General features: G+C 34.0%; 1 protein-coding gene across 2 annotated transcripts in view; it reads left to right on the forward strand.

Annotated features, from left to right (window-relative positions):
- Nucleotides 1-1,383: 1,383 nt before the first annotated feature.
- LOC107068637 (uncharacterized) overlaps nucleotides 1,384-27,328 on the forward strand; it is a 206,099-nt gene continuing 180,154 nt past the window's right edge. The window contains exons 1-3 of one of the 2 annotated variants that reach the window (XM_089176806.1): nucleotides 1,384-1,548; nucleotides 4,108-4,472; nucleotides 16,237-16,823. In XM_089176806.1, coding sequence (XP_089032932.1) covers nucleotides 16,586-16,823 — 238 coding nt within the window. In that variant the 5' untranslated portion in view covers nucleotides 1,384-1,548; nucleotides 4,108-4,472; nucleotides 16,237-16,585. The remainder of the gene's footprint in view (nucleotides 1,549-4,107; nucleotides 4,473-16,236; nucleotides 16,824-27,328) is intronic. The other variant, XM_089176805.1, reaches the window with a different exon arrangement.

The following is a 27,328-nucleotide window of genomic DNA, read 5'->3' on the forward strand; positions in this document are numbered from 1 at the left end:
AAGAGATTCTTTGGGGAAGCTGTTAAAATAAAAAAACAGTGGAATATTGACTTTCACCCTCCGTCTATTGTATTTTTTTTTTAATTATTTTTCATGCCATTTCACTGGGTTTGCTCGTTGACAAAATCGCGCAATGGCGAAGTTTATCGCACACGGTAGGTTCATGGCGGTGCATTAAGTACGGGAAATTTCCAACGAGCTTGCTGCTACAACGTATTAACAATTTAACGAAGCGGCACCTGTGACAGCTATTACAACACAATTATACAGAAAGAGAGAGAGAGAGAGAGAGACAGAGAAATAGAGAGAGGGAGAGAGAACACGCTTACGTTCTCATATTTTGAGAAATCTATTCTTAGAAAGTTTATTTAAAAAGTAACATTTATAATATTTAATATTTTATATACATATGTAGAAATATTTTATACATGTTAGAATATTATATATATATATATATATGTAAGTATATTATATACATGTAAGAAATATTTTCATATATGCATTGTAAAAGGATAATACATATAAAACAAACAAGAAACTTACTTACTTATTCGATAAGAAAATTTCTCTATATTTTGGTTAATTAGATAAAATGCAAGTATATATGTATATGAAAACTAATTTCGTCTATTATATCACGCTAACGAAGGAATGAAGAATGAGAGACACGACGGTCTAATGAATTTTCATTGGCACGCTCGTATACGCGTTGTACGCGACACCAAAAAGAAAGAAAATAAAAAACAATAAAAAACATAGAGTGTGAGAGGTCAAAGTACGGATTATTTATTTATTTTTTTTTTGAGATTAAAATTGGAAATAGTAGTTGGTATTATCTTTAACCTTGGTAAGGCAAATAAATTGGAAATACGTTCGGTAGTGATAAAATAAATAAATCCAAGCGTTAATGGGATTAGCATATCATTATCGAATGATAACAAGGTTTTCATGTATATATAGTTATATACATATTACACATTCAATGAGTTTATGTGTGTTATTGCGAATGCGTGATATAATTTGTCGATTTTTATTTTTTTAATAAGATTATTATCAATTGGTCGTGTTTCGTCACTTGTTGAACACCCTTTTATATCTGGTCATAAGGCAATTAGATAACGCGTAGGATAGTCTGGGTAATGTGTGTACATATATGTGCGTATGTGTATGTGTATGTATATGTGTATGTGTATGTGTGGTCGAGGAGGGTAAACGAGCGTGCAGTAGCATCATCTCCTTCTGAAAGCGCGATGCTTTCGAGGGTTGTCAACCCTCATCGTAGTTCGTCGTACGTTCGGAGATTCGTTCGGGATTCGTTCGGAATTCGTTCGGTTCTCACCGGCACTATTCGTTTTAAGGTGGAAGGGTGGCGCGCGCGTTACGAAGAGCCAGTACGCGTTTGGCCGTCGTACCGTTCGAACGTACCTTTCCGGACCTTAAAAAAGGTTTATTTATTTGTTCGGAGTAAAATTTATTCGATAGAACACGAGGACTACTACTACTTCAGTTTGTTTATCTGTTTTTATCTAAATGCGTGATCTTATCTTCGTATGTGTTTAAAATTATATTATATATATATATATTTATATGTTATATTATTTTTCTTTTTGCTTAAATGTAATTAGAATATTAAGTTGATTATTATATTTGTTATATTGTAATATTTGTGAAACGTGAAAAAAATCATTCGGTTCGTAGTTTTGCAAATGAATTGTGATTGAAAAGGGTGACATCGATGATCAATTTTTTGTTCACTTTTTTTCGTTTTATTAAATAAATTTGTCCTATTTTTTGCTGTTCATTTTCTCCTTGTATTTATATTTTTGGTTTAATTTTAATTTTAAAAATTTTGTAAACGTTGTTTATATATGGTGTGACTCCGATCTCGTGGAGATTAGATTTTTCTTTCTATCTTTCTCATTTTTTTTTGCTCTCTTTCTATATATGTATGCATATATATATAGACGTTGCAGAATGTTCGGACACTTTTTTAAATGGAATAAGTTTTTGTAGACTGAGTAAAGTGCTCTGAATTTTTGAGTAGATATGGAGATGTAGGGGTAGTTATGTGAACTATATAAAAGAATTTTTAAAAATATGTTATTTTGTTGTTAAGATAATAAAATATTAATAAAACATGAGCCTGTTTAATTTTCTATGCTCTAAGAGTTTCTATAACAAAAAAAATAATAAAGAATATATATATTTTGTAGAGTTAATAATTGTCTCACGTGCATCCTATTAATCCTAAAAAAAGGTAATTTATAAAAATAAACAATTTACCATTAATCTAAAAATTTTCTAATAACTATAACTAGTTTTATATAATTGGTCGACTTTAATAATATTCACAAGATATATATAAAAACATAAAACATAGTAAAACGGATGTGAAAAGTGTATATATATTTACATTTAAAAAAATACACTTTTATTAAAAATCTTCATAACATTTTAATTTATATTTAGAATTATTTAAACAGTAGAAGCAAAGAAAAGAAAAAAAAAAGAAAGAATAATATTTTAAATTCTCTTTACACTTTCGTTTCTATTACAACTCATACCATTTTTCTGTATCTGCTAGAAAAATTTCAGAGCTTTTTATATTAGATATAAAAAAAAAGAAACAAAAAGTAAATCCGATTTGAAAAAGTATCTCAACCATTATTCCGTAGAATCTTGAACATGATAAATATTTGAGATTCTTAATAATATATATATAGTAAGATTCGTATTCTTTCGTTGAATTTGATCAGATCAATGGTGTATCCGTTGAGAGGGTGGTTCACGTGAGTTTTGACTCTCTCTCGAAAGTTGCTGGCAGAGAGATATCTGGGCCAAACGACCGCTCATGACAGGGAAGAAATATTGCACTGGTCGGTCCGTGTCGTTGTTGCAACCGATCTTTTATCCTCGTTTCGTTTTTGTCCCATTTTCTTGCGTTCTCGCCGTTTCTCGTTTGTATTTTTCGTTTTTCCCTTTTCCCTACCCTACCCTTCCCTTTCTCTTTTTCTTCTTTTTTTTTGTATTCTTCAAGCCGTGGCGGCTGCGGTACCGGATACGGTCTGACACTGACGCGTACGTAATGACTTCGTGGAACGTCGAACGTGGGAAACGTGTTACGTGAAAATAACAGAAGGGGGTTGAAGAAATAAGAACGAATCGTACAAAAAATCACGCACACACCAATGATCATTAACACCTATCATTATCTTTTGAACCTTAACGGACGATCGTTATGATAAATAATATCATAAGGGTGAGGGGGGAGATGGTGAAGGGGATAATCCAGGAATATTTGACACCAATATTCGAGAAACCTTTTATTCCTTACGATAATCCTAGGATGAAGAGATACGAGGTGATGCTGATAGTGGTGATGGTAGTGGTGAGGGTGAGAAAATGTGGGGGTTGTAATCAAGATCGTATTGACGTTGGGTATCTAATTTCCTTGAACGATAAATTTGTGAGAATAACGACGAACTTCCTTGTCATAATCGTTCTCGATAATTTAACGTTAAATAACCCGTTCTTATTTTCAAACAAAATATACACACATATGTCAGATTAAAAGGGGTATAATCAGGGTTGAGTCAGAGTATAAGGATTCTATGTGTGTGTTTGTGTGCGTGATATATAACATAAACGTTTCTCTCGTTATGTCTTCTAGTTGAACCAACAGATTTTATACTCCTTTTACCTGTACGACAACAACAATGCAACAACATTGTCCGGTACAATAATAAATAAAAAAAAGATAGATACTTTTGCCGGATGTGAGAGAGAAAGAAAGAGAAAGAGAGAGAGTTAGATTCACCGGAAATTGTTTACGTCTTTCATCCACCGGTAAACGAGATACATTGTTATCGGTTATACTGGCAACGAATTCCACTCTCTACCCCCCCCCTCCCCCCACCCATCCCTTGTCGATGTGTCTCGTTCGAAGAAAACTGATAAGAACGAAATAATTGATGATACGATCGAGAAATGAAAAGAAAAGGGTTTCAAGTTAAAAAAAAACAACTTAAAAAACCAACAAGAGTACGAGTATTCTCTTCTATTTCCGTTTACGTTTTTTTATTTCTTTTAACCTTCTCTTATTGTTAGATAAGAATATAAAGAAAGAAGAGGAAGAAGAATGAGATAAGGAAAAGAGATGATAGTATAGTGATTCTTTGCAACTTAAGCCGATCACGAATCGAATCAAATCGAATCGAATCGAATCGGATCGGATCGAACGATCAAATCGTCTCGCTTCGTTGAGAAGAAACGTCCTACAGGAATTTTATTCCAGCGTGGATTAACGATCGCAACATTGGGGGGTTGGGGGTGGGTGGGATAAGGTTGTGGGTGCGGTAGAGACGAGTCTCTGCCCTTCGGGAAATCACGAATTATACATTTTTCAATTAAATACATTGAACTCACTGGCCCGCGGGGAAATACCTAGGTGACGAACATTGCTTTTGGGCCAGGTAAGAATGAATTTTTAGTTTTTATTTATTTAGAATTTTTTTTGCTCAAATTTTATTTTTAAACGTAAGTTTTCGTTTTTTATTTTTGTTTTTTTTTTGTTTTTTAATAGTTTGGAGCTTCCTTTTTGTTTCGTCGTTGAATCACGAATTTTTTTTTATTAAATTTTGTTTTATTACGTTAATTATTCGTTAAGTTTTTCATTGAATAAAAAATTATGTATTAAATAATAATTCAAGAACAGATACATACTTATTATATTATATTCGTGGTTTATTTATAAAAATATTTATAATATAAATATATTTTTTGTTTATATAAATAAATTTATAAAATTAAATTTTTAATTAAGGTTTATAGATAAAAATTTTTATATTTTTTATTTATTAAAAATATTTTATTCATTGTTTTCTGTTTCATCATTGTATCACGAATCTTTTTTTTATCTTTAAAATAATTTAATTTCTTTTATTTGGATTTTTATTACTTTTATAAATAGTCGTTAATATGAAGTTACATTACTCTTTCATTGGATAAATAAAAAATTGGTTATTAGATAATTCTTGAAGAGTAGACATACGTGTTGGTTGTTAGTACCCCCCTCGTTTTCCAAATGATGATGGTGTACGAGTGCTGTTTGCTGATGGACACGCGTTGAAATATGTCTCTATGTGATATATATATATATATCTCTCTTTCTCTCTCTACTATTCGTAGAGAACGTGTATCGATTTTAATAAGCGAAGTAACGCAAACCGTGTACCGGTATCAGATTGTAAAGCACATTTAATACCTCGTTTTCTCCAATCGTTCGTTTTCCTCTTTTTTTTGTAAGTTAGTTTATTTAATCGTTTGATACATTTTTACGAGACTATAACCAAACAAAAAACTTGATCCTTGTTTATTTATTTCTTTTCTTTTTTTCAAATCATTTTTTTTTAACTGGTTTAATAATCGTAATTTTTATCGACTATATTTTTGTTTTATAATTTTATCTATTTATTATATATTATACTATATATTATATATATATACTATATACTATTTACAATACTAATAATATCTCTTTAATTATATTTCCAAACATTCCTTTTCATAATTCAAATCAATATATATATATATATAATATTTGTATAATGTTCTACACGTTATTACTTTATTTGATACATGTTTGTTTTTCTCTTTATTATTTTTTTTTATATTCTGTAAAGAATGACATTTTACTGTACTAAGTTACAGAATCGATTCTTTCCCGATGTCACGAAGAGAGAGTAGTATCACATTTTTGTTAGGTTTTTTTTTATTTTTTATTTCTCTTTTCGTAGTAACAGAATACTGAAATTTCCGCTGAAACCGATGAAACGTTGTATTTTAAATAATTTTTTTTTTTTTATCTTTTACTCTCTTTTGCGAACAACCTTGTAAACAACTTAACGAAATTATACATATATAGATAGAAATATATGTGTGTATGTGTACGTGTGTGTATAAAAGAAACAAAGACGAGGAAAAAAAACTAATAGCATTTATTGTATCGTTTTTCTTGCCGTAATTCATAGTAATAAAACCTAAATTAATTATACACCCCCTCTCAGTCCCTTCTGGTGGATGGTTAGCTCGTAGAAACTTTTCACAAAGGTAAATACATTTTACACGAGAAAACGTTTCGTTCTAAAATGGAGAGCACGTTTTTTTCCAAATGTTTTTTAACGAAATGATTTTTGTTCGGTGATAAGGATGATGAAAACAGCCCTTTCGTTTTGGTCAGAAAGGGTGGTCGGATTTAGAGATACCTCGTTCAATTAACAAATAGAAATATATATATATATATATTCATTATTTTTTTAGTTATGATTTGTTTCTATAGAAATTATGATGAAATAATTTATTAGTCGTATGTTAGAAAATATATTTTTGATATTCATACGAATTTGGAATTTTTTCCATTTTACTTGTACACCATTTTTTTTTACAAATTTAAAAAATTATTTTATTACTTCGAAATTAATAGTTGAATTCAATTAAAATAAATCGTTCTAATATTCTTTTTTTTATACACAAATAATTAATTTTTATTTTTATTACAAACTAACTGAGCACTGCTACGTATTACTGTGACGTCGTCGTATAAATAAAAGTTAGGTTATGTTCAAATATTTTCCACACTCACCGAAATCTATGGCCAACAGATGGTGCTGGACTTACCTGTATCTTTTTATTTTTTTTTAAATTAATCAATTTTTTTATAAATAAATTAATGTAATAAAAACCTAGCTGTATGTAAAGGCAACGTTGTGTCATAATTTCAAGATAATCGGTAAAGTACTTTAGGTAATTGGAGGTTAGGGACAAATTAAATCTACAATTTTATATATCATATATATTTTGCAATAAATTCTGATCAAATTATTAATTTGATAGAAATAAATACAAACTTTCATTAATAATTATTGAAAATAATTTTATAAAATTGTTTTCTTTTTTTATTTCCATTATCTAATAATAGAAGTAACTGTAATTCAATGTTGTTTCTTACAAAAATAAAATAAAGAAATAAATAAAGAGAAACACAAGATGAGAGAAGAAGAAAATAAAAAAAAAAGGAAAGATAAATAACGAAGGGTTGAGTGCTGATCGGTAGGTCGCATTCGCGTTTATACGTTAGAGAAAAGTAGAGATCATTCAAAGTTGTTGAAGCTTCTGCGAAGCTTGTCCAAAGAAAACGGTTCTTGAAGATTTTCGGTCTTGTTAGGAGGTAGTTTCGAGTAGGTAAAACCTATTTTAACGGGAGCTAAAGTTTTGTCCTTTTGCTCATTTCAAAGTCCGCAAGGTTCCTTCTTTTCACTTCTATATCTATCTATATATCTATATATATCTATCTTTTTCTATTTCTGTCTTTTTCTTACAAGTTTCTTGCTTCCACGTTTGCTACGAGTCTCTTCTATCTTTTCTCTAACAACTCTCTCTCTTTCTCTTTTTCTCTTTTTTTTCTCTTTTCTCTTTTCTTCCACCACCTCTTAAGTACCAAGTAATTAAAAGTTCGAAACCGACCACCATTTACGCTTGGAAAGGCCAACGTCCGTTTAGGCATTAACGCTCCCGTTTTCGTCTTGTGAACGATGCCATTGCTTGCTTGCTTGCTTGCTCTTCATTTCACCCTTTTCCACCCTTCCTCAACCTTTCCACCCTTTCCTACCTAACCCACCCACTTGTCTCTCTTTTTATCTTTTCTTGTTCTCTTTTTATAAATCACTTTTTTATTTTTTTTCTTCTTTTTTTTTCTTCTTTTTCTTTTTCTTGTTTGAAACTTTGTATCGTCGAGACGTTTTAAAGAAGATAAGGGGACGTGAACTTGAAATCTTTCCGTTGAGTTTACGCTACATTTATTTGATCCATCGAATTTCTTTATCCTCTGTTTTCTGTGTGTACGTATGTTTTCTTTATTTGTTTCTCATTTTCTATTTTTTTCTTTTTTAATTGCAAACAAATCTTAGTATACAATATGATCGATGTAGTCACTATATAAACCTAAATTCGAATTAATTATAATAATTATAAAATAACAATAAAATAATAATAAATAATTATACAATAATTTGTTATTAAAATAACAATTATAAACTTAATTCCAAATCAATTAAAAACAATCTTATATTTAAATCAACGAAATGTATAATAATATTATAAAACAAACTTGAACAATACTTTTAACCTAAAACAAAATTAATTGAAAAAGTTTCTAAAGACTTTGATAAACCCTACGAATCACTAGTTGTTGCTATCTCAAATGTTTTTTTACTTGAACCACCTAGTCGTATTCAAAATTGTATTCGTTATTTGAAAAATCGATAGGGTTTGACCAATCCCTTTTCCCCATTTGAATGATTGATCCACGAACAGTAAAAAAAAATCTCGTTTTAAAGGCAAACATTATGACCCGGTTTTCGTATGAACAAACAAACAAACAGACAAAAGAAATAAAAAAAGAACATTTTTATGATAGTGTTGGTGATGATGGTTAAAATACTTTCCTCTACCCTCTCTCTTCCTCCCCATTCTCTTTCTCTTTTCATTGTATGGCAAATATGGAGGGACCAGTTGGTTTTCCCTTTCCCTTCTGACCGCACGTCGCTCTTTGTCAACGCTCGTAATTTCTGCAAAATTCGTGGAAGTGGCGTATCCGCTCTGAACGCGATAAGGGTGCGCAACGGTGAATGACTTCGAAGATATATTCGCGGTAAAGGTGATGGTGGGGGTGGGGATGGGGGTTGGGGGTAGTGTGTGAGAGAGTGGGTGTTAGTTCGAGGGGTTCACAGGGAGATGGAAATACAAAGAACGAGAGAGAGAGAGGATGGAAAGAAATGGTTGATATGAAGGATGGAAAGTGTCTATAGTGAGAAAAGAGAGAGAGATAGAGATAGGTAAAGGGAAAATTAGAAGGGGGAGGGGGAAAATAACGACACGGTTGGTTGAAACGGGGCAGAAATCGCACTTGTGAAGAAGGGGTTTGTGAAGAGTGCACGGACAACCACCACTACCACAATCACCACCACCACAACCATTCACCACTGGTATTGCGAATAACGCGAGGTGTGGGTGGGAGGTGGTGGTAACGTTGGAAGAGTAAAAAACGCGTAATTCTTCGACCGTGCGATGTTACCAAGAGTGGTACGAAAGGGGTGGTAGTGGTGATGGTGCTAGGAGAGAGAAAGAGAGAGAGAGAGAAAAATAGATAAAGAGAAAGAAGTGAATGGGGGAGGGGGGGAGGAAGGGGTGGAAAGGATGAGAGGAAAGCTTAGCCAGGGTAGACCGTTAATGGATTTCTAGTTATGTGAAAAAACCATTAAAACGTTTGCTCGCTCTCGAAGAAATTAATTCCGATTGCCGTTATCGCGGGCAGCTTGAAAAAGAGACGGATCGGGTGGGGGGTAGAGGGTAAGGGGAAGGGGAAGGGGGGTGGAAGAGTAAAAGAGAGAGAAAGAGGGAGTAGGGGATGGTTGGGTACGGTTCGATGGTAGAAAGCGGAGGGCCACTATTATCGTTGACGTATTTCCTGGATCGAAAGAGAAAGAAAAAAAGATGGAGATAGAAAGAGAGTGTGTAAGAGAGAGAGAGAAAGAGAGCAAGTGCTTGCTTGGTTGCTTGCTGTGAGAAAGCTCCGAGGTTTTTCTTTTTTTCCGAGATTCGAACGGATGGAGAAGAAGGAGTGGCGGAACGACGAACGTTTCGTACACCGACGTAGTTTCGCGTGCTTGCACGAAATAACCCGTAGATGGCCTTTCGAGGGGTTGGAAAAAAAAAGAAGAAAGAGAAAAGGAAAAAAGGGATTCCCCCTTCTTACGATATGGGCCCATCCGGCCGATCGCTTTTCTACTTCGTACGTAATCGATATTCTACTTTTCTTTTCGTTTCCTAAAGAAAAAGATATCTATTTCTTTCTTTTTTCTTTCTTTTATTTTCTATTTCTTTCTTTCTTTCTTCTTGTTCTTTTTCTACTTTACTTATCATTTGTCTTGTCCTTTTTTTTTCCTTCCCTCATTTTATTTCCGGAAGAGCGTTTCGGTAATGGGAATTGCGAAAGGGATTGAAGGGTTAAAGGTAGAACAATGACAGAGGGTGTAAGAATTATCGGTTCAAAAGAAATTTAAAAAAAGATATAATATTGTAAATGTCTTAAAATTTAGGTATTACATTGTAGAAAAGGTGTGTGAAGATTTTTATTGTAAGTATTTACATAAAATTGATTATTATTTATTTATACAGTTTACAAACGTTTCACAAAAAATTTAATTCTAGGTGGGTTAAGTGTTAAATAATATATTTTTAAATATTCGAGATGAAAAACAATCACTTTTTTTTAAGAAAAAATTATTTTTCAATGTTAATTTAATTTTATTTAAAAAAATTGTATACTTTTTTTATTTTCTAGGAAAGTGTTTTTTATTATCACAAATTATTTTTAATCTATTATTTTATTGTATTTAAAAAAATGGTAAATTTTTTTTTTCTACGAAAGTATTTTGTTTTTGATTTTTATTAACGAATTATTTTTATTTTTAATTCTTTTATTTGATTTATTATTTTATTTTATTTAAAAACATCGTATATTTTTTTTACTTTCTAGGAAAGTGTTTTTTATTTGATCTTTTATGAAGAAATCTTTTATCTTAGTTTCGATAATTTGTTCTTCACTATTTTATTAAATAAATAAAATACTAGAGTAAACAGATTGATAAATGGTATCTATCAAATTAGATCAATCAATTACGAATTTAAGAAAGTACTTACTTACTTTCTTTTACTTATTTTCTCTTACTTTCTTTCTTTTTTTCTTTCATTCTTTCTAGACACGATTCTATTTCATTTATTAATTTCCTCGAATGATTTAATATTTAACTTTCGGCTCAATCTTTTCCGTGATTCATCAAGATTTATTTATTTCTTTCTCTTTTTCTCATTCTTGTTTTTTTTTTGTTCTTTTTTTCGATTTTAATTGGATTTAATACTTTTAGTAAATTATGATAATTTTTTTCTTCCTTTCTTTCATTTATTTCATTTCATTTCATTTTTATTGTTTCCTATTATTTTTATTTCCACTTTTACGCTCATTCGTTAATATCCATCCCACACATTACATTCCTTTCTCATATTTTCATTTTTATTTTCTGTTAAAATAAAAGTTACTTTAGAAATGTTTCCACATGATTTTTCATTTATGTCGTTACGAGATATATGTTTCTTCTTTTAAAATACACTTTCCGTTTGTTTGTATTATCTAATTAATTAGTTATCTTGTACAACGTATAAATTCCTATCCTGTATACAGGATGATTCAACAGTTCTTTCCACTTAAATAGCACCGAAAGTATAATTGCAACAGAAAAGTGGATAAAAAAAAGTTGTATGAAAAATTCAAGACTACAATTTGAAATTAATATTTTTTTGCTAGATTGAGTTATTTTTGAGATTTATTGGTCAACTTTGTTTTTTTAAATGCAATGTTATATTTTAATACTTATTTTCGGATATTGTAAACCACCCTGTATATTTCTAATTATTTGTATTAGATAATATCATAAATTATTGACAATTTTACTAAATTATTATGTCCATATAATTATTTTTCTTTTTAAATAAAAAAAGGAATTAATTTGACTGTTAACAAATTGATAGTCTGTTATTCGGTGTTGATATTTTGCAAAATATGGAATACCATTATAATGGTTTGAAATGCGTGTCGTGAACGAGCGTACACGTTAGGAATGATAACGAGACGAAAACGAGTTATCTTCCTGTCACACTGTTAGTATTCTATATATAAAGTATAATTTATAATCATTTATTGGGGATGCGTGTTATAGGAAAAATAAAACAAAAATAAAAAAATTAAAAAAGAAATAGAATGAAGAGAAATAAAGAAAGAAAGAGAGAAAAATGAAGAGTGGAAGTTGGTTGGTTCAGAATATCCTCGTCTAGTGGATTCCTCACGTTTTGCTGGTGTGTCGGTTTGGGAATTTAACTTATATATATATATCTCATGTTGTAGAACCAATGTCGATCGCTTTTCACCAGACATCGATAGAAAGAAAATTCTCTGGCTGTGTTACTATATCCAGCATATCGAGTAGAACAAATTGCAAACCTTGTGGATGAAAAAAAAAAGCAAAAAAATCTTATTTATAAGTTACGCACGAAGGGCGTATTTTGATTGATCGTGATTTTGTTTTTTTTGTAAAATAAAAAAAAAGAATAAAGTAACTATCGTCAAATGAAACCATCGAAAACGTGAGATATGAACAATCGAAGGAATAAACCATCGTATCATATAAATAATAAGATTTCTTTTTATTTCTTTTTTTACTTTTTTATCATAAATTATTTTTAGGTAATTATTATTGGAATTTAATTTTAATATAATAATATTAATTATAATACAAATTTTTATTTTGTTATAATATTATAATATATAAAATTATAATAATATATAAAATATAAAATAAATATAAAATAATTATAATAATATATAAAATATTATTATTCATTATAATTATTTAATAATATAAATTTTGTTATATTTATATTATAATATGTAAAATTCGTGGCTTATTTAGCTCATCTGGTCTCATCTATACCAGCACAGTGTACACTCATATACAAACACACGTGTAATTCTAAAATTATAGAATTTTCTTTAACTCTAATCGTAAAAGTAGGATTTTTAGAACATATAAGCTTCATTCACGAAATCCTTCTGTCACAGGACGATCCGTCATCTAGTTGACCATTTAAAAAAGAAAAAAAAGGAAGCACGAATCCTGGTTGCTTCCAACTCGTTCTCTTTACGTTTTTTTTCTCATACAAGGACGAACATACTAGTTCCATTCTGTTCTTTCGTAGTACGGTTCCACGCAGTCAACGAATTCCACGTCGAACACCATTCCGACGTTTGTCCGACACCCTGACTGGCTGCCAATAAAAATGGCTTGGTGACGATCCACAAGCCGGTAAACAAACGGGCTATCAGAGAACTACCTTTTGTTTTTTTTCACGCTACTCCTATACTTCACCTGTACCTTTATATTCTTTAGATTTTTCTCCATTTTTTTTGTTCTTTTTATTTTTTTCTATCTATGTGTGTCAGGGATTGTACGAAATATTTCTTTAATTAATCACATAACTAAAATTTGAAATTAATTATTTAATACAATGGCAATAGTATTATTTATTGCTCGAAAATCGTTGATTATTATTATTATTGTTATTATTGTTATTATTATTGTTGTTTTATTTTCTGTTTTCTTTTTTAATTTTATTTTTGATCGGTTTTATTATACTTATTATTACATGAAATGGAAAGAAAACAAAGTAGTATAATTAAAAAAAAAAAAAATTGATTGAATGATATAATATGGGAACATTCTTGAAATTGGATCGATTGATATAATATGTACATACACGCACGTATAAATAGTTTGTGTTATTTAACAGAAATATGAATATGTATTAGACAGATGTTTGTTGATGCGTTAACAAGGATCCTCAACGATTTAACGGGAATTCATCGTTTTGATGTTCGGATTCGTGCAGTGCAAACGGATCGCTTTTCCTAGTTACTCAACAAGAGTTTTAATTAAAAAAAAAAAAAAAAAAAGAAAGAAAAAGAAAAAACAAAATAAAAATCGATCAGAAATTTAAAAAATAAGAAAAGAATAGAAAGTTTAAATAAATCGGGGAAAGTTAATTTTCGATTTACAATTATTTCTTTAAAGATTCGTTTTTTTTTCTTTTAAATTCGAGAATCAACGTTTACAAGACGATCGAAAAAGAAAAGAAAAATTTTCTTTTTTTCCTTACGAAGTATCTCGAATTAGTGAGAAGAATTCGTGATTTTATTCTAGAATGTGTCGATTCTATCAAAAAAAGAAAAGGCAAATTTCGCGATAGGAATTTCAAATTAGTCTCTAAGAAAACATTTTTCGCTTTTATCGTGGTCATGAACAAGTCAGGGTTGCGAAAGACTAGATTTCAATCTAAAACGTTTGATCACGAAGTTATTGATAAGAAAATAAAAAGAAGAAAGACGGACGAACAGGTATATATATATATATATATATGTACCAGATGTCTAAAAATAGTCAATGATTTTTTATCAAAAATATATTTTTTTTCTTATTTTCAAACAACGAATTATCTGAATGGGTTTGCGTCCAATTTAAATAATTATCAACGATTTTCGAGCAATATAATGAATAAATCAGCAATTCTCGTTATCGTTGAAAAGAATAAAAAAAAGGGGAATCTCTTGAAAATTCCATGAAATGAAAATAATTCTAATGGTAAAATAGGACAGAAAGTAAGAGAGAGAAAGAGAATGAGAAATAATGGCAACTAGAGATGTAACTAAAACGTATAAGAATGAAAGGAATAAAAGTGATCGAGAGAGTTTTAGCGGGTCATCTCGATTTTCGTATAAGTTTTAAAGGCGTTAAATCTTTTATAGTGATAGATGGGGGAAGGTGGGGAGAGAGGGGAGGTAGTGGGGGGTTAACCAAAATAGGATTTTCTCCGTAGGTCGTAGTTTCGCGATCCGGACGATCGAAAATCGAAGAAAAGTCGGATCGTGCATTAAGCCGTGTGGTATGCGGTTGAGAGAGAAAGAGAGTGTGAGAGAGAGAAAGAGAACCGGATCGAGAGAATACCGATCGTTTGATTCCCTAGTGAAGAGATAGATAGATAGATAGATAGATAGATAGACAGATATAGAGAGTGTGAGAGTGTGAGAGTGGGAGAATCGATAAAGTCAAACTCGATGGAGTCTCGATAACTCGCTTATCGTAGCCCGGGATTATTCGCTTTCATCGAACGAGGACTGAGAGGGGGAGGGAGAGGGCGTTATCGCTATTCGACCGACAAATCGCCACAGGCTCGAAACTGCCGACCATATGTACGTATTCGCATAGAAATTACCCTATGATGATCCGTTGAATTACGGTATCGTTTTCAAAATAACGAGAGGTATTGGATAAGACTGCCTGGGTTTTTTTTTCGGAAACTGTGAGAAATGGGAGGGGAAGATTTTTAAAGGTAGCAAATGTATATCTATATATATATATAAATGTAGATTTTTCGTTTGTTCCTAATCGGTAATCTTCTAAAAGTACTTTACCAATTGTCTTAAAATTTGGACACAACGTAGTATTTGTATACAGCTAGGTTTTTATTATATTAATTTGTTTATAAAATAATTAATTAAATTAGAAATTAAAGAAAAAGATACAGATATATCCAATGCTATCTGTTAGCCATAGATTTCGGTGTGTGCGCGAAACATTTGAAGTATAGGTTATGTTAAAATGATTTATTCTTTTTTATTTTTTTTATATTTATTATTTTTATTTAGTTTTTATTTAATTTAATTTAATTTATTTATTTATATATGATACGCATCTAATCGTAATCCTTGTTATCAATGATTTTATATTTTTAAAATAAGAAAAGTATGAGTTTTGTTATTTACTTTTTTATTTATTTATTTATCTATATACATATTTAATCATTCTCCTTGTTATCTAGGATTTTATATTTTTAAAGTATAGCTTATGTTACAATTATCTATCCTTTCTTCTTGAACTATTTATCTATTTATTTACATATCTAATTTTTATCTTTGTTACTCATGATTTTATATTTTTGAAATAAGAAAAGTATGGGCCCTATTAAAATGATTCATCCTGTCTTCCTTGATCAATCTATTTATCTATCTATCTATATATATTAATATGTAATCGTTATCCTTATTATTACTCACGATTAATATCTTTTTCTCCTAACTTAAAACCGCGAAATTTATATTATAACTTCCAATTATGCAGTAATATCGAACGGATATTCGCGAATAAATGTCCTTTATTTCGTGCACGGAATATTCATGAACGACGGAAATCCAAGACACACAATTAAAAGTGCACCGGCTGAAGCAAGGGGAGGAAAGGGGTTTGTGGGTGGAGGTGAGGGTAAAGGGGACGTTCGTTATCGCGTTAACGGTCGTCTCGATTACCACCGTTCGTTCGTTCGTTCGAATTCTCGTAAACAAGTTCTTCTTTGGCGTGTAATGATCGAGAATATGATAGATGAATTAATATCTGTTATCTAATAATCATTGATAAATATTAGATTTGATTTAATTTTTTATTTAAAACAATTTTGTTTTATTTTATTTTTCTTATATATTTGTATAATTTTTTTGTCTGGAAAAAATCATTTCAGAATTTCATCGAGACGTTTGGAATCGTTTAAGAAGATAATTCAACGATATGAAATGAAATTATTAAACTATGAGTGTACGTAAAACTTGAGTGAATGTAAAACGCTGAACAATTGATTTTCATATAAAAGAAAAAAAAACAAAAGAAGAAAGAATGAATCTACGAGAAGTTGAAATCAATCAAATGACATTACCTATCGTGAAAGATAGTCAAGAAGTTATCTCATTAACGAGGTGATCTCCTATTAAAAAGGAAAAACCAAAAACAAAAATGATTTCATTATACGGATAAAGTAAAATAGAGTCAATTGTGTTTTTCATCATTGAAGAGAAGAAGAAGAAGAAGGCAGAATGTGTTGTCCGGGTGGTCCTGGTGGTACAAGATTGACGAGATGCGGTGTGGTTTGTGGGATTGCAGCATTGGCAGCATTGAGTACTGCATTGTTGGGTCCAGCATGGCTTCACACGGAAGAAAAATTATACATACCGTATTTACCTAGTAGTTCAACAAACCTTGTCAGCGTACGATTCAAGCTCGGCCTCTTCAGGGTTTGCCCGAAAATCGTAAAACCCTCTAACATCAGCTTTCGTGAGTACTACTCTCTCATGTCTCATAACTTCTTGTTCCTTTAACGGTAAAGTCGTTTCGTTTTAACGGCTGTTACGATGAAAAATTTCACGAGTTTCTTCTTATTCTTTTCTTTTCTGTTCTTTTTATTCTTTTATTTTCTACTTTCGTCGTTTGATAAGAACATACGAATATATTCTACGAATGAAATTTTTCTCAGGTTTAATCAGACCTACAACAACAAAAAAACTCATCGTTTATGATATCAAATGTTATAATTTATTCACGTTAATAATTTATTTACGAATGTAGGTAACTCTTTTATAACACGAAATCCTATAATACGGTTTCTGTGTAACACGATTCATACATTGCGAAAACTTTTGTGCAATACTTTCTACTTTTACATTATTGGATAACACATGATTTTGTTTTTTCAATATTTAACCCATTATTTGCCATAATACGAAAATGCAAGAAAAACAAAATTACATTACCTGTATAATGATATTCATACTAACCAAATGGAAGTAGTTTTGCAATGATTGTCTTTTTTTGTTTCTAATTAAATAAAAACATTATTTTATATCATACATTACATTATCATACATTAATTTATTTATAAAATAATTAATTAATTTAAAAAAAATGATATAATTAAATTCTAAATATAATCTGAGTGAGTGTGTGAAACATTTGAACCTAAATTTTATCTGTATAACAACGTCACAGTAATGCGTGGCGGTGCATAGCTAGTAATAATAATAATAATACATAATAAAAACTAATAAAATATTAATGTGAACCTATGGGGTTTCATATAACACGGTTTATACTAAATCATGAGCTTTTTTTAGGAAATTTATTTAACGTGTTATAGAAGAGTTATCTGTAGTATCATCGATGTAAGATTATTCTACTTAGTTTAAGAGAAAAAGATTACCTTCGATCGTGTAAGGATTTACCTTACCCAGAAAAAGATACCACCCTTTCTCTCTCTCTCTCTCTCTCTCTATCTTTTTTTTTTTCAAGTTCGGTGTTTATCTTCCGCTTACTAGTAAAACGGGAAAACTTTAACGTTTGAAAACGGTTACTATCGCTATCACGCTCTCGGTAAATCCGGTTTTTGAGGTTTACTATAAAATCTTGTAACACGTTGACGTGAGTTTCACTCCCCTTTCCCCTTTTCCATCCCCCACCACTCTTTTCTCAAACCTTCTAAAGAACTTTTACCTTTTCCGAACATTTCCATCTGTATAAGTTTCATTTAGTCGTAAGTAGATGGGGAAATCCAAGTAGTTGGTAGTTCAAAATTGTTACCTTAAAAAGATTTCCTTCTTTTACTATCTCTAACAGAAGAAGGGTGGGAAAAGGGGGTGGTCCCATTTCTAGGAGTATTCCTAACGTCGAAGTGAATGAGAAAAAAAAAAAAAAAAGGGAGAGAAAAAGAAAGGCATTTTCTACGAGACATTTGAAATTTTTCTGTCAGCTTCTTCTTCTTTTTCTTCTTTCGTTCTTATTTTTTTTTTTTTTTTTTATCAAGAAAAGAAGAAGAAGAAAAATGTAAAAAGAGTTAGCCGAAGATTGTCATGGCATTTGAACTCGCTTTAAACGAGGTAGAAGCATCCAAGCCATTCTTTCCACTTTTCACTTTCCCTTTCTCTTTCTATCACGTTGGAAAAACACCCTTATTTTATCTCTTACTTTTTTTTATTTTGTTGTCTGTTGAAAATCTTACATTGGAGTCTACGAGTAGAGAAGAAGGAAGTTTCGCGGTTGTTGTCGGTATATATGAATGTCTAGAAAGGTATGGGATTGTTGGGGAAAAGGTGTGTATATATAGGTAGAAAACCCGTCGGATTTTATAAGGAACGACGAGGACGAAGAAGAGGACGAGGACTACGAGAACGAGGAGTAAACGTAAAAACAAATGACAGTGGCTGTAAAGAGGGTCTCGAGAATGTTGGATAGAGAAAAGGAGTTAAAGAAGCCGGGGCAAACTTGGCCGATCTCGCTTTTGGTATGGTTACAAGGATGGTTGCATCCAACCCCATCCTTGCGATGACAATTTCTTTTTATTTCTCTCAGCTTTTCTCTTATTCTTTTTTCTTTTTTTCTTTTTTCTTTTTTCTTTTTCTTCTTCTTTTTCTTAGCTTGTTGTCTGTCTATCTGTCTGTCTTTCTTACTTTCTTACTTTCTTTCTTTCTTTCTTATTCACTACGAAGCTTTCGACTTTCACATCCTTTCCGCATTTCCTCCACCTTCTCTTTCTCCTCCTCTTCCTCCTCTTCCTCTTCCTCCTCTCTTATCCAACATCCCAGAGTTACACTCTTTTCCTCACTTCTATACGCGATTCAAGAATCTACCATGAAAACTGCGTATAGTTTTATTTTCTTTTATTTTTCTTTATCCTTCTATATATATATGTATGTATGTATGTATGTATGTACAGGTGAGTACATATTGAGAGAAGAAGCACCTTTATAAGATACATCCTATAGCAACGATTTTTATATTTTTCTCTTTATTCTTATTTTTCTCTCTTATATTCAAGTCTCTTTGTTATTTGTTGAACCAGTTTTATGGTCTTCGTTCGTCCAGTTTCTTCTATCTTCTTCCTTCTTTTCCTTTTCATCCCCTTTCTCCTCCCATTCCCCGTTTCCAAGTTTTGGTTTAATCTCGATAAGAGAAAATCCTTTCCTCCTTCCTTCCCCTTTTCTTTTACTCATCCCATGAGATTTTGTTATTCGTTATTTTCTTCCAAAGGATGATTTTATATATATTTAATATTTATATTTTTTATTTTTTTTTATTTTATTATATTTATCTTATTTATTTTATTTGTTTTTATTTATTTCTTTTTATTTTTATTTTTATATTTATAATATATATAATATTATTCGATTTCTATATATATATATATTTAATTTCTATATATATAATTTATTAATATACTATATTAATACATTAATATTAAATTTAAAATATTATGTGTATTATATTTATATATATTGTATATGTTATTATATTTATATATATAGTATATTTATTATTTATATATTTTGTATATATATATCGGTACAGATCCTTATTATCTGACAAAGTTTATTCTTCAAACAGTTTCTCTTTACAAAGAAACGTGGATGGTAGTAAGATGGAAGGTATTGCGAGAAAAATCGAAGAAACGTCGTCTTGTTTAGCTCGAATAAGAGAAAATGTCCGATCGAAAATTCTCTTTTCTCTTCTTCTTCTTCTTCATCTTCTTCATTTTCTTCGTCTTCTTCTTCTTTTTATTTTACTTATTTTACTTTTTTTCCTTAGCTCGAATATTTCCCTTCGGTGGACTTTGAAGATCTCGTAGGAAAACTGGAAGACAATTTTACCGAAGTTTTATACAAAGCTAAAACACATACAGGAATATATAATACATGCATATACCTATTCTCGAATAAACATACGCACACACACATACACATCTAGAGACACAGACAACACACATATATATACGTGGTAATCCCTTTCCATAGTTCGCGAAGATTCGTCGATGCTCGACGAACGAACATTTCGCCGTTTGCCAAGAATTTTTCTAGGACAATTCGGAGAGTTTAGCAACAGATCTCCTTTCGAAATTCTTTCTCTCTCTCTCTCTCTCTCTCTCTTTCTTTCTCTCTGTCTATCTTTTAAAAGGCTGGAAAAAGTTTTCTTCTATCTTTTACCTTTCGGTTAGTAGTAGTCCAGCCAGCTTTCTTCTTGCGTATCACGCGAGGCCCCGAGATTCGAGTTTCGAAGGAAGAACGAAAAAGGATGAGTAGGTGGAATATTCGGGATTCGCGAAGAACTTCTAAACGATGAAAAGGGAAAATAAGGGAAAAGAAAATAAGGATAGAGAAAAAGAAAGATAGAAAGAGAGAGAAAATTCTTTTGCTTGCTTCTAAAGTCCGTCGTCTGGCATTCTTGGCTTCCTTTTTTTTTACACTCACCTTTCTCCCAACTATTTCCCTTCTTCCTTTCCTATCTTTCTTTTCCTTTTCTTTTATTTTCTTCACATATTTTTTTCTTTTTCTTTTTCTTTTGCCTTAGGCACAACCACCTACGCCGAAAGCATCTTATACAATCACCCATCTCATCTTTGCACGTAAAATTCATTCGTTTAGTTATAAATGTTGATAAAAATCAGGAAAAAAAATGTTTTTAGTTCTCTGTATGCGTTTGATAGTATTTTTTTTTCTATAACTAGTTTTAATTACATATAATTAATTATATATTTATATATAATTTATATAATTAATTAAATTATTAAATTATAAATTAATAATATATAAATTATATATTTTTTTATATTATAAAATTATATATATTATATATAATTTTATTTTATATATAAAATTATAATATAATATATAAATTATATATTTAATTAATAATATATAATATTATATATTTATATATAATTTATATTATATATAATTAATACTAATTATATAATTAATAATAATTTAATTTCTATATTTTATAATTAATAAATATATTTTATAATTATTATTATAATTATAATTTTTTTTTAATAATTAACACTGAAGTCTAGTTCCAACAAAAATTTATTGTACGTGCAAAATTTCATTCTATATCTCATAACATAAAATATTTATTAACCTAAATAAATAATAATCCATGTTGATTCGAAAGATCACAGATAATTGAAGCGTAAAATTTTTCTAATTTTCTTTACTATTTTACCGATCATTTAACACAAATAATAAATATTAAATTTATTTGTATTAAAGAAATGATGTCGAATTAATTTCTTACACTTAAATACACTTCACAGAGATGTTCCATTTCGATCAGGAATTTTATCGTTATCGTGGGAAAACTTTTTCTTCTTTTCATTTTTCCCTCCCTTATCTTTGCAATGAATCGAATCGGATCGGATCGAATCGATCGATCGATTAGAAACGTTTAATATCGAGGATAAGAAAATTATTCTTGGAAAGATATTCGAAAAGCTTTTGATGGTGGTGATGGTGTTAGGTAGGTTGGTACAAGACGAATGGCTTTATTCGTGTCGTACGAGGTGTGAAAGTATGAAAGTATGAAAGTACGAAAGCGGAAAGTATGAATTAACGTTGGTAGGTAGGGTAAGCGATAAAACGTTGATTTAATAGCAAGTCTCGACGTGCATTATCGAGATTGAAAAATTACACGTTTTAAACTTGTTCGAGCACGAGCCGTTGTCGTTGCTACAATTCAGGATAGAGGAATATGAGAGGAACGCGAGGAAAAAAGGGTAAAGTAAAAGGAGGTGGTAGAGAAACGGGGTGGAAGAGTAGATGTGAACAGTGGACGGGAGGGGGGTGGTAAGCTGATCTCGTTTCAAATGAAAACATTGTAGAGATTTTAAAAAGTTCATTTTATAGGGTAATGATCGGTTAGAAGAACAAATTACGGTTACACTAATGTATTTCTAACACTTGCAAACTCGTACCTACAATACGTATATGCATATACGTGTATAAATATATATTATAGATATATATTATATATATTTTTATTATTTATATATATGATATTATTAATATTATATATTTATACATAATATTAATTTAATAATATTATTATATTTATTATTATTATTATATATATATATATATATATATATATATATATATATATATATATATATATATATATATAGAGGGAAAGAGCGTGAAAGTGAGCGGAGGTGAAATAGGGTGGAAGTGAGTGAATAGAGCAGTGAAGGAGATAGGGAAGGTCAGAGCAGGTAGAAGGAAAGTCAAAGGGAGCAGGAGGCAGAGAGAGATAGGGGGAATTGGTGAGTGAGAAGAAGAAAAAGGTGAGAAAGGGAAGCAGGTGAAAGCGAGGTTAGGAGTTTGTGGCGACGACAGCGACATCGGTGGAAGAGAGTGGAATCAGGTTTGGAGGAAAGAGTCGGTAAGGCAGGAAACAGGCAAGCGGATGAGTGAAGAGAAGGGGATAGGAGGTGAGAAGAAGAGAGGGAGGAAAACAAACGCAGAAAGGATGGTGAGAACGAGAAGTGAGAGCCGGGGGAGAACGGCAGGAGTGAAGGAAATGTGGATGAGGAAGAGGGAGATGGAGGATGAAGAGGAAGAGAGAGCGTTTAGAAGAAGTCAGAAGATATCTAGATCGCCGGGGAGGGGTGAGGAAGGAAGAGGTGGCGTGCAAGAGAAAAGGGAGGTGGAAGAGGGGCAAGAGGAGCGGATAAGGGAGATGGAAAGAAGGGAAGTTAGAGGGGAGCTGGACCAAGAGTGGATGGAGGAGGTGAAGAATATAGTAGAGAAAGAGATTAGTGGGGTGAAAAAGGAGCTAGATAGAGTGAGAGGGGAGATGGCGGAGAAGGAAACGAAATTGAGGGAGGAGATGGAAGAAAAAGAAGCGAAATGGAGGGAGGAGATGGAAGAGAAAGAAGCGAAATGGAGGGAAGAAAGAGAGAAACTGGAGAGAAGGATTGAAGATTTGGAGGGGAAGCAGGGGAAGGGGGTTGGGGGAGAGGGTAGCAAGGTGGGGGTAGAAGAGGAAAAGAGGGTGGCAGGGCGAGCAGTGGATATGGGGGCGAGGAAGGATGAGGGGGAAGGGATTAGGTGGAAAGTGAAAGAAATGGAGAAGAGGATGGAGATGAAAGAAAGGGAGGATAGGAGAAGAAATGTGATAATTAGGAGAGTGATAAGGAGAGGTTCTGCGAAAGAAACGGCGGAGAGGTTGTTGGATAGAATAGGGGCAGGTGTGAAGGTAGAGGAGGTGGAGGAGATAGGAAGAAGGAGGAGGGAGGGGGAGGAGACAGTCCTGAAGGTGAAGCTAAGGAACGTGGAGGAGAAAAGGGAAGTGATGTGGAAAAAGAGCAAGCTGCAAGGGAGGAGGGAGCTATTAGGGGATGATTGGACGTGGAAGGAGAGGAAGATGCAATGGATGCTTAGGGAGGTGGGGAGCAGGGAGGCAAGGAAAGGGAGGAGGGTAAGAGTGGGGTATGGGAAGATATTCATAGATGGAAAGATATGGGTATGGGACGAAGAAAAAGAGGAGTTGAAAAATGGTAGGGAGGGGGGGTATGAGGGAATAGAAGGAGAAAGGGAGGAAAATCAGGGGGAAGGGAAAGAGGGGAAACGAAAGATGGGAAAAAACTAATAGAAGGGGGGAGGGAGTGGGACGGGGGGAGGAAATTGGAAGATAGGGTTCTGGAATGTAGCTGGATTAATGAATAAGGATAAGGATTTTTGGAGGGTAATAGAAAAGTGGGAAGTAATTGTTTTAATCGAGACATGGATGGAGGAAAAAAGCTGGGAGAAGGTAAGGAGACGTTTACCGGGGGGATATGTGTGGACAGTGCAGGGGGCGAAGAGGAGGCATAAGAGGGGAAGAGGGATAGGGGGAATGGTCGTGGGGGTGAGGAAGGAGATGGCGGGGGAGGGGGAGGATGACAAGGAGGAAGAGGAGGAGGGAATCATGGTGAGGAGGGTGAAGGCTGGGGGAGAGGTTTGGACGGTGGTAGCGGTGTATGTGAATGGAGATATGGAAAGGAAGTTGGGGAAGATAAGGGGATGGATGGAGTTGCAGGGACAGGAGGGGAAGGTAATTATAGGAGGGGATTTCAATGCAAGGACAGGTGAGACAGGAGGGAGAGAGGGAGGAGAGGAAGGGGAAGAGGGGAGAGGTAGAAGGTCCAAGGATAAGGTGTTGAATAGGGAGGGGCGGTTGTTAACGAGTATGATGGGAGAGGTTGGTTGGGAGATTTTGAATGGAGGTATTGAGGGGGATGAGGAGGGAGAGTTTACATATACGGGGGGGGACGGGCACGGTGATTGACTACGTGTTAGGGGATGGGAGTACGAGGAGTGGGATAGAGAGGGTAGTAGTGGGTGATAGGATAGACTCGGATCATCATCCGTTGATAGTGACCATGAAGAAAGGAAGGAGGGGCAGTAGAATGAGGAAGAGTGGAGGAAAGGGAGGGAAACGAGGCAGATGGTCGGAGGAGATGAAGAAGGAGTATCAAAAGGGAATAAGTGAAGTAAGATTAGAGAAGGTCGGAGTGAAGGAGATAGTGAAGGAGATGACAGAGAAGGTGAAAAGAGAAATGGTGAGGAGTGAGGAGAAAGGAGGAAGAAGGGGAGGGAGAAGGAAGGAGGGATGGTGGGACGATGAGTGCAGGGGGATGAAAAGCGAAACGAGGAGGGTATTAAGGGAGTGGAGGAGGGGGAGAGGATCAAGAGAAGAGTACGGGAGAAGGAAGGCAGAGTACAAGCAGCTGTGTGAAAGGAAAAAGGAGGAGGAGAGAGACAGGGTGATGAGAGAGATAGGGGAGGCGAGGACGGAACAAGAAGTTTGGGAGATAGTGAACAGAGGAAGGGTTAGGAGGAAGAAGGTGAGCGAGAACATAGGGAAAGAGGAGTGGAGAGAGCACTTCATGAGGTTGCTGGGTGGGACGGAGGAACGAGTCGTACTGGATACAGGGAGGGGGAGGGGAGAAGATGGAGAAGAGGAGATAAGTATGGAAGAGATGGAGAGGGTAGTAGGGAAGCTGAAGGAAGAAAAAGCGGCGGGAATAGATGCGATTCCTAACGAGGCCTGGAAGTTTGGAGGAAGAAAGGGGCTGGAGATGATTAGGGCGGTCTGCAATAGGGTGTGGAGAGGGGAGGGCTGGCCGGAGGAGTGGAAGGAGGGGCTGATAATCCCAATAGTGAAGAGAGGTGAAGGGGAGAAGGTGTCTGACTACAGAGGCATAACACTCATGCCGTCGCTGTACAAGGTGTACGCAGCAGTTCTGGCGGGCAGGATAGAGGAGGAGGTGGAGAGGAAGGGGATGGTGCCGCAGAACCAGACAGGGTTTAGGAGAGGTCTAGGAACGATAGACAATATATATGTGTTGAATTATCTGGTGGGAAGACAAGGAAGGAGAGAGAGGGGGAAGCTGGTGGCGGCGTTCCTGGACTTCAAGGCGGCTTTTGACTCGGTGGATCGGGAGGTGCTGCTGCGTGGGATGGAGAAGAGAGGGATAAGAGAGGGACTCAGAGATAGGGTGAAGGAGGTGTTGAATGAAACAGCGAGTAGGGTGAAGGCAGGGGGGAGGAGGGTGATAGATTCTGGACGGCAAGAGGGGTCAGGCAGGGTTGTCCAATGAGCCCGATGCTCTTTAACCTCCTGACTGCGGACTTGGAGGAGGAGCTGTTGAAAGGAAGATGGGGAGGGGTTAAGGTGAGAGGGAGGAGGATTTGTTCACTAGCGTATGCAGACGATGTGGTGTTGTTGGCGGAAAGGGAGGAGGAGATGGAGAGCATGCTGAGGAGAATGGAGGGATATTGTGATAGGAAAAAATTGGAGGTCAGTGTGGAGAAAACAAAGATAGTGAGATTTAGGAGAGGAGGGGGAAGAAATAGAGAGATTGACTGGAACTGGAAGGGGAAGAGAATAGAGGAGGTGAAGGAGTTTAGATACCTGGGCTATGTTTTCAAGAAGAATGGAGGTCAAGAGGCGCATGTGAAGGAGAGGGTGAAGAAGGCGGGGGCGGCTATGAGGCAGATTTGGGGACTGGGGAAGAGGATGTTCGGCAAGGATTGGGTGAGGAGGCTGTGGCTGTTTGACAAGTTAGTGTGGACGGTTTTGAGTTATGGAGCGGAAATATGGGGTTGGGAGGAGAGGATGGAGATCGAGGGGGTGCAGGAAAGATTTTTGAGGTGGACTATGGGGGTGGATTGGAGAACACCAGGGTATATGGTAAGGGAGGAAGTGAAGAGAGACAAATTGAAAATAAAGGCGGCGAAGAGAGCGTGGAAATATGAGGAGAAGTTAAGGAGAGGAGAGGGAAGTGAGCTGGCGAGAGAGTGTTGGAAGGAGGCGCAGGAGAGAGAAAGGGAGATAGAAGTACGGAAATCAAAGTGGGAAGTAGAGAGGATGAAGTTCAAAGAGAGGATAGCGCAGGACGGGGTGGAGGTGGTGGAAAGGTGGGATGAGATTGAGAGGGAGGAAAGAAGGCGACAGGAGGTGGAGAGATGGGAGAAGATATTGGAGTCGAGATACAACATGTGGTACAAGACGGTGGTTGCGGAAGGTTTGCCAGGATATTGGGTAGGAAAGTGGAGTGAAGAGAGAAAAAGAAGAGTGGCGAGATTTAGATTGGGGAATGAGATGAGGGAAGGGAGATACTGGGAAGAGGAGGAGAAGAAAAAATGTAGGGTGTGTGGTTGGGAGAGAGAGACATGGGAGCACGTGTTGGAGGGCTGCAGTAGAGCGGTCGGGGAGGAGGACGGGAGAGGAGTGGAAGAGAGGATCAAGGAAATTTTGGATGAGAGTGGAATGGGGGAGGAGTGGATGAAGAGGATTGGGAGCATGAGAGAGAAGAAGGAGAGGCAAGGAGGGGAAGATGGGAGGAAGAAGTGGAGGTCTGGAACGGGTGAAGGGGGAGGGGAAGAAGAGGAAGTGAGGGAGAGGGTAGTGTTAGGTTAGGTTAAGGAGATAATTGTTAATGGAGTGCAACCCTTCGGGGACGCAGTAAC

Source organism: Polistes dominula, unplaced genomic scaffold, assembly GCF_049000335.1.
Source record: "Polistes dominula isolate Pdom_NZ unplaced genomic scaffold, Pdom_raw_medaka contig_12, whole genome shotgun sequence".
Lineage (NCBI taxonomy): Eukaryota > Metazoa > Arthropoda > Insecta > Hymenoptera > Vespidae > Polistes > Polistes dominula.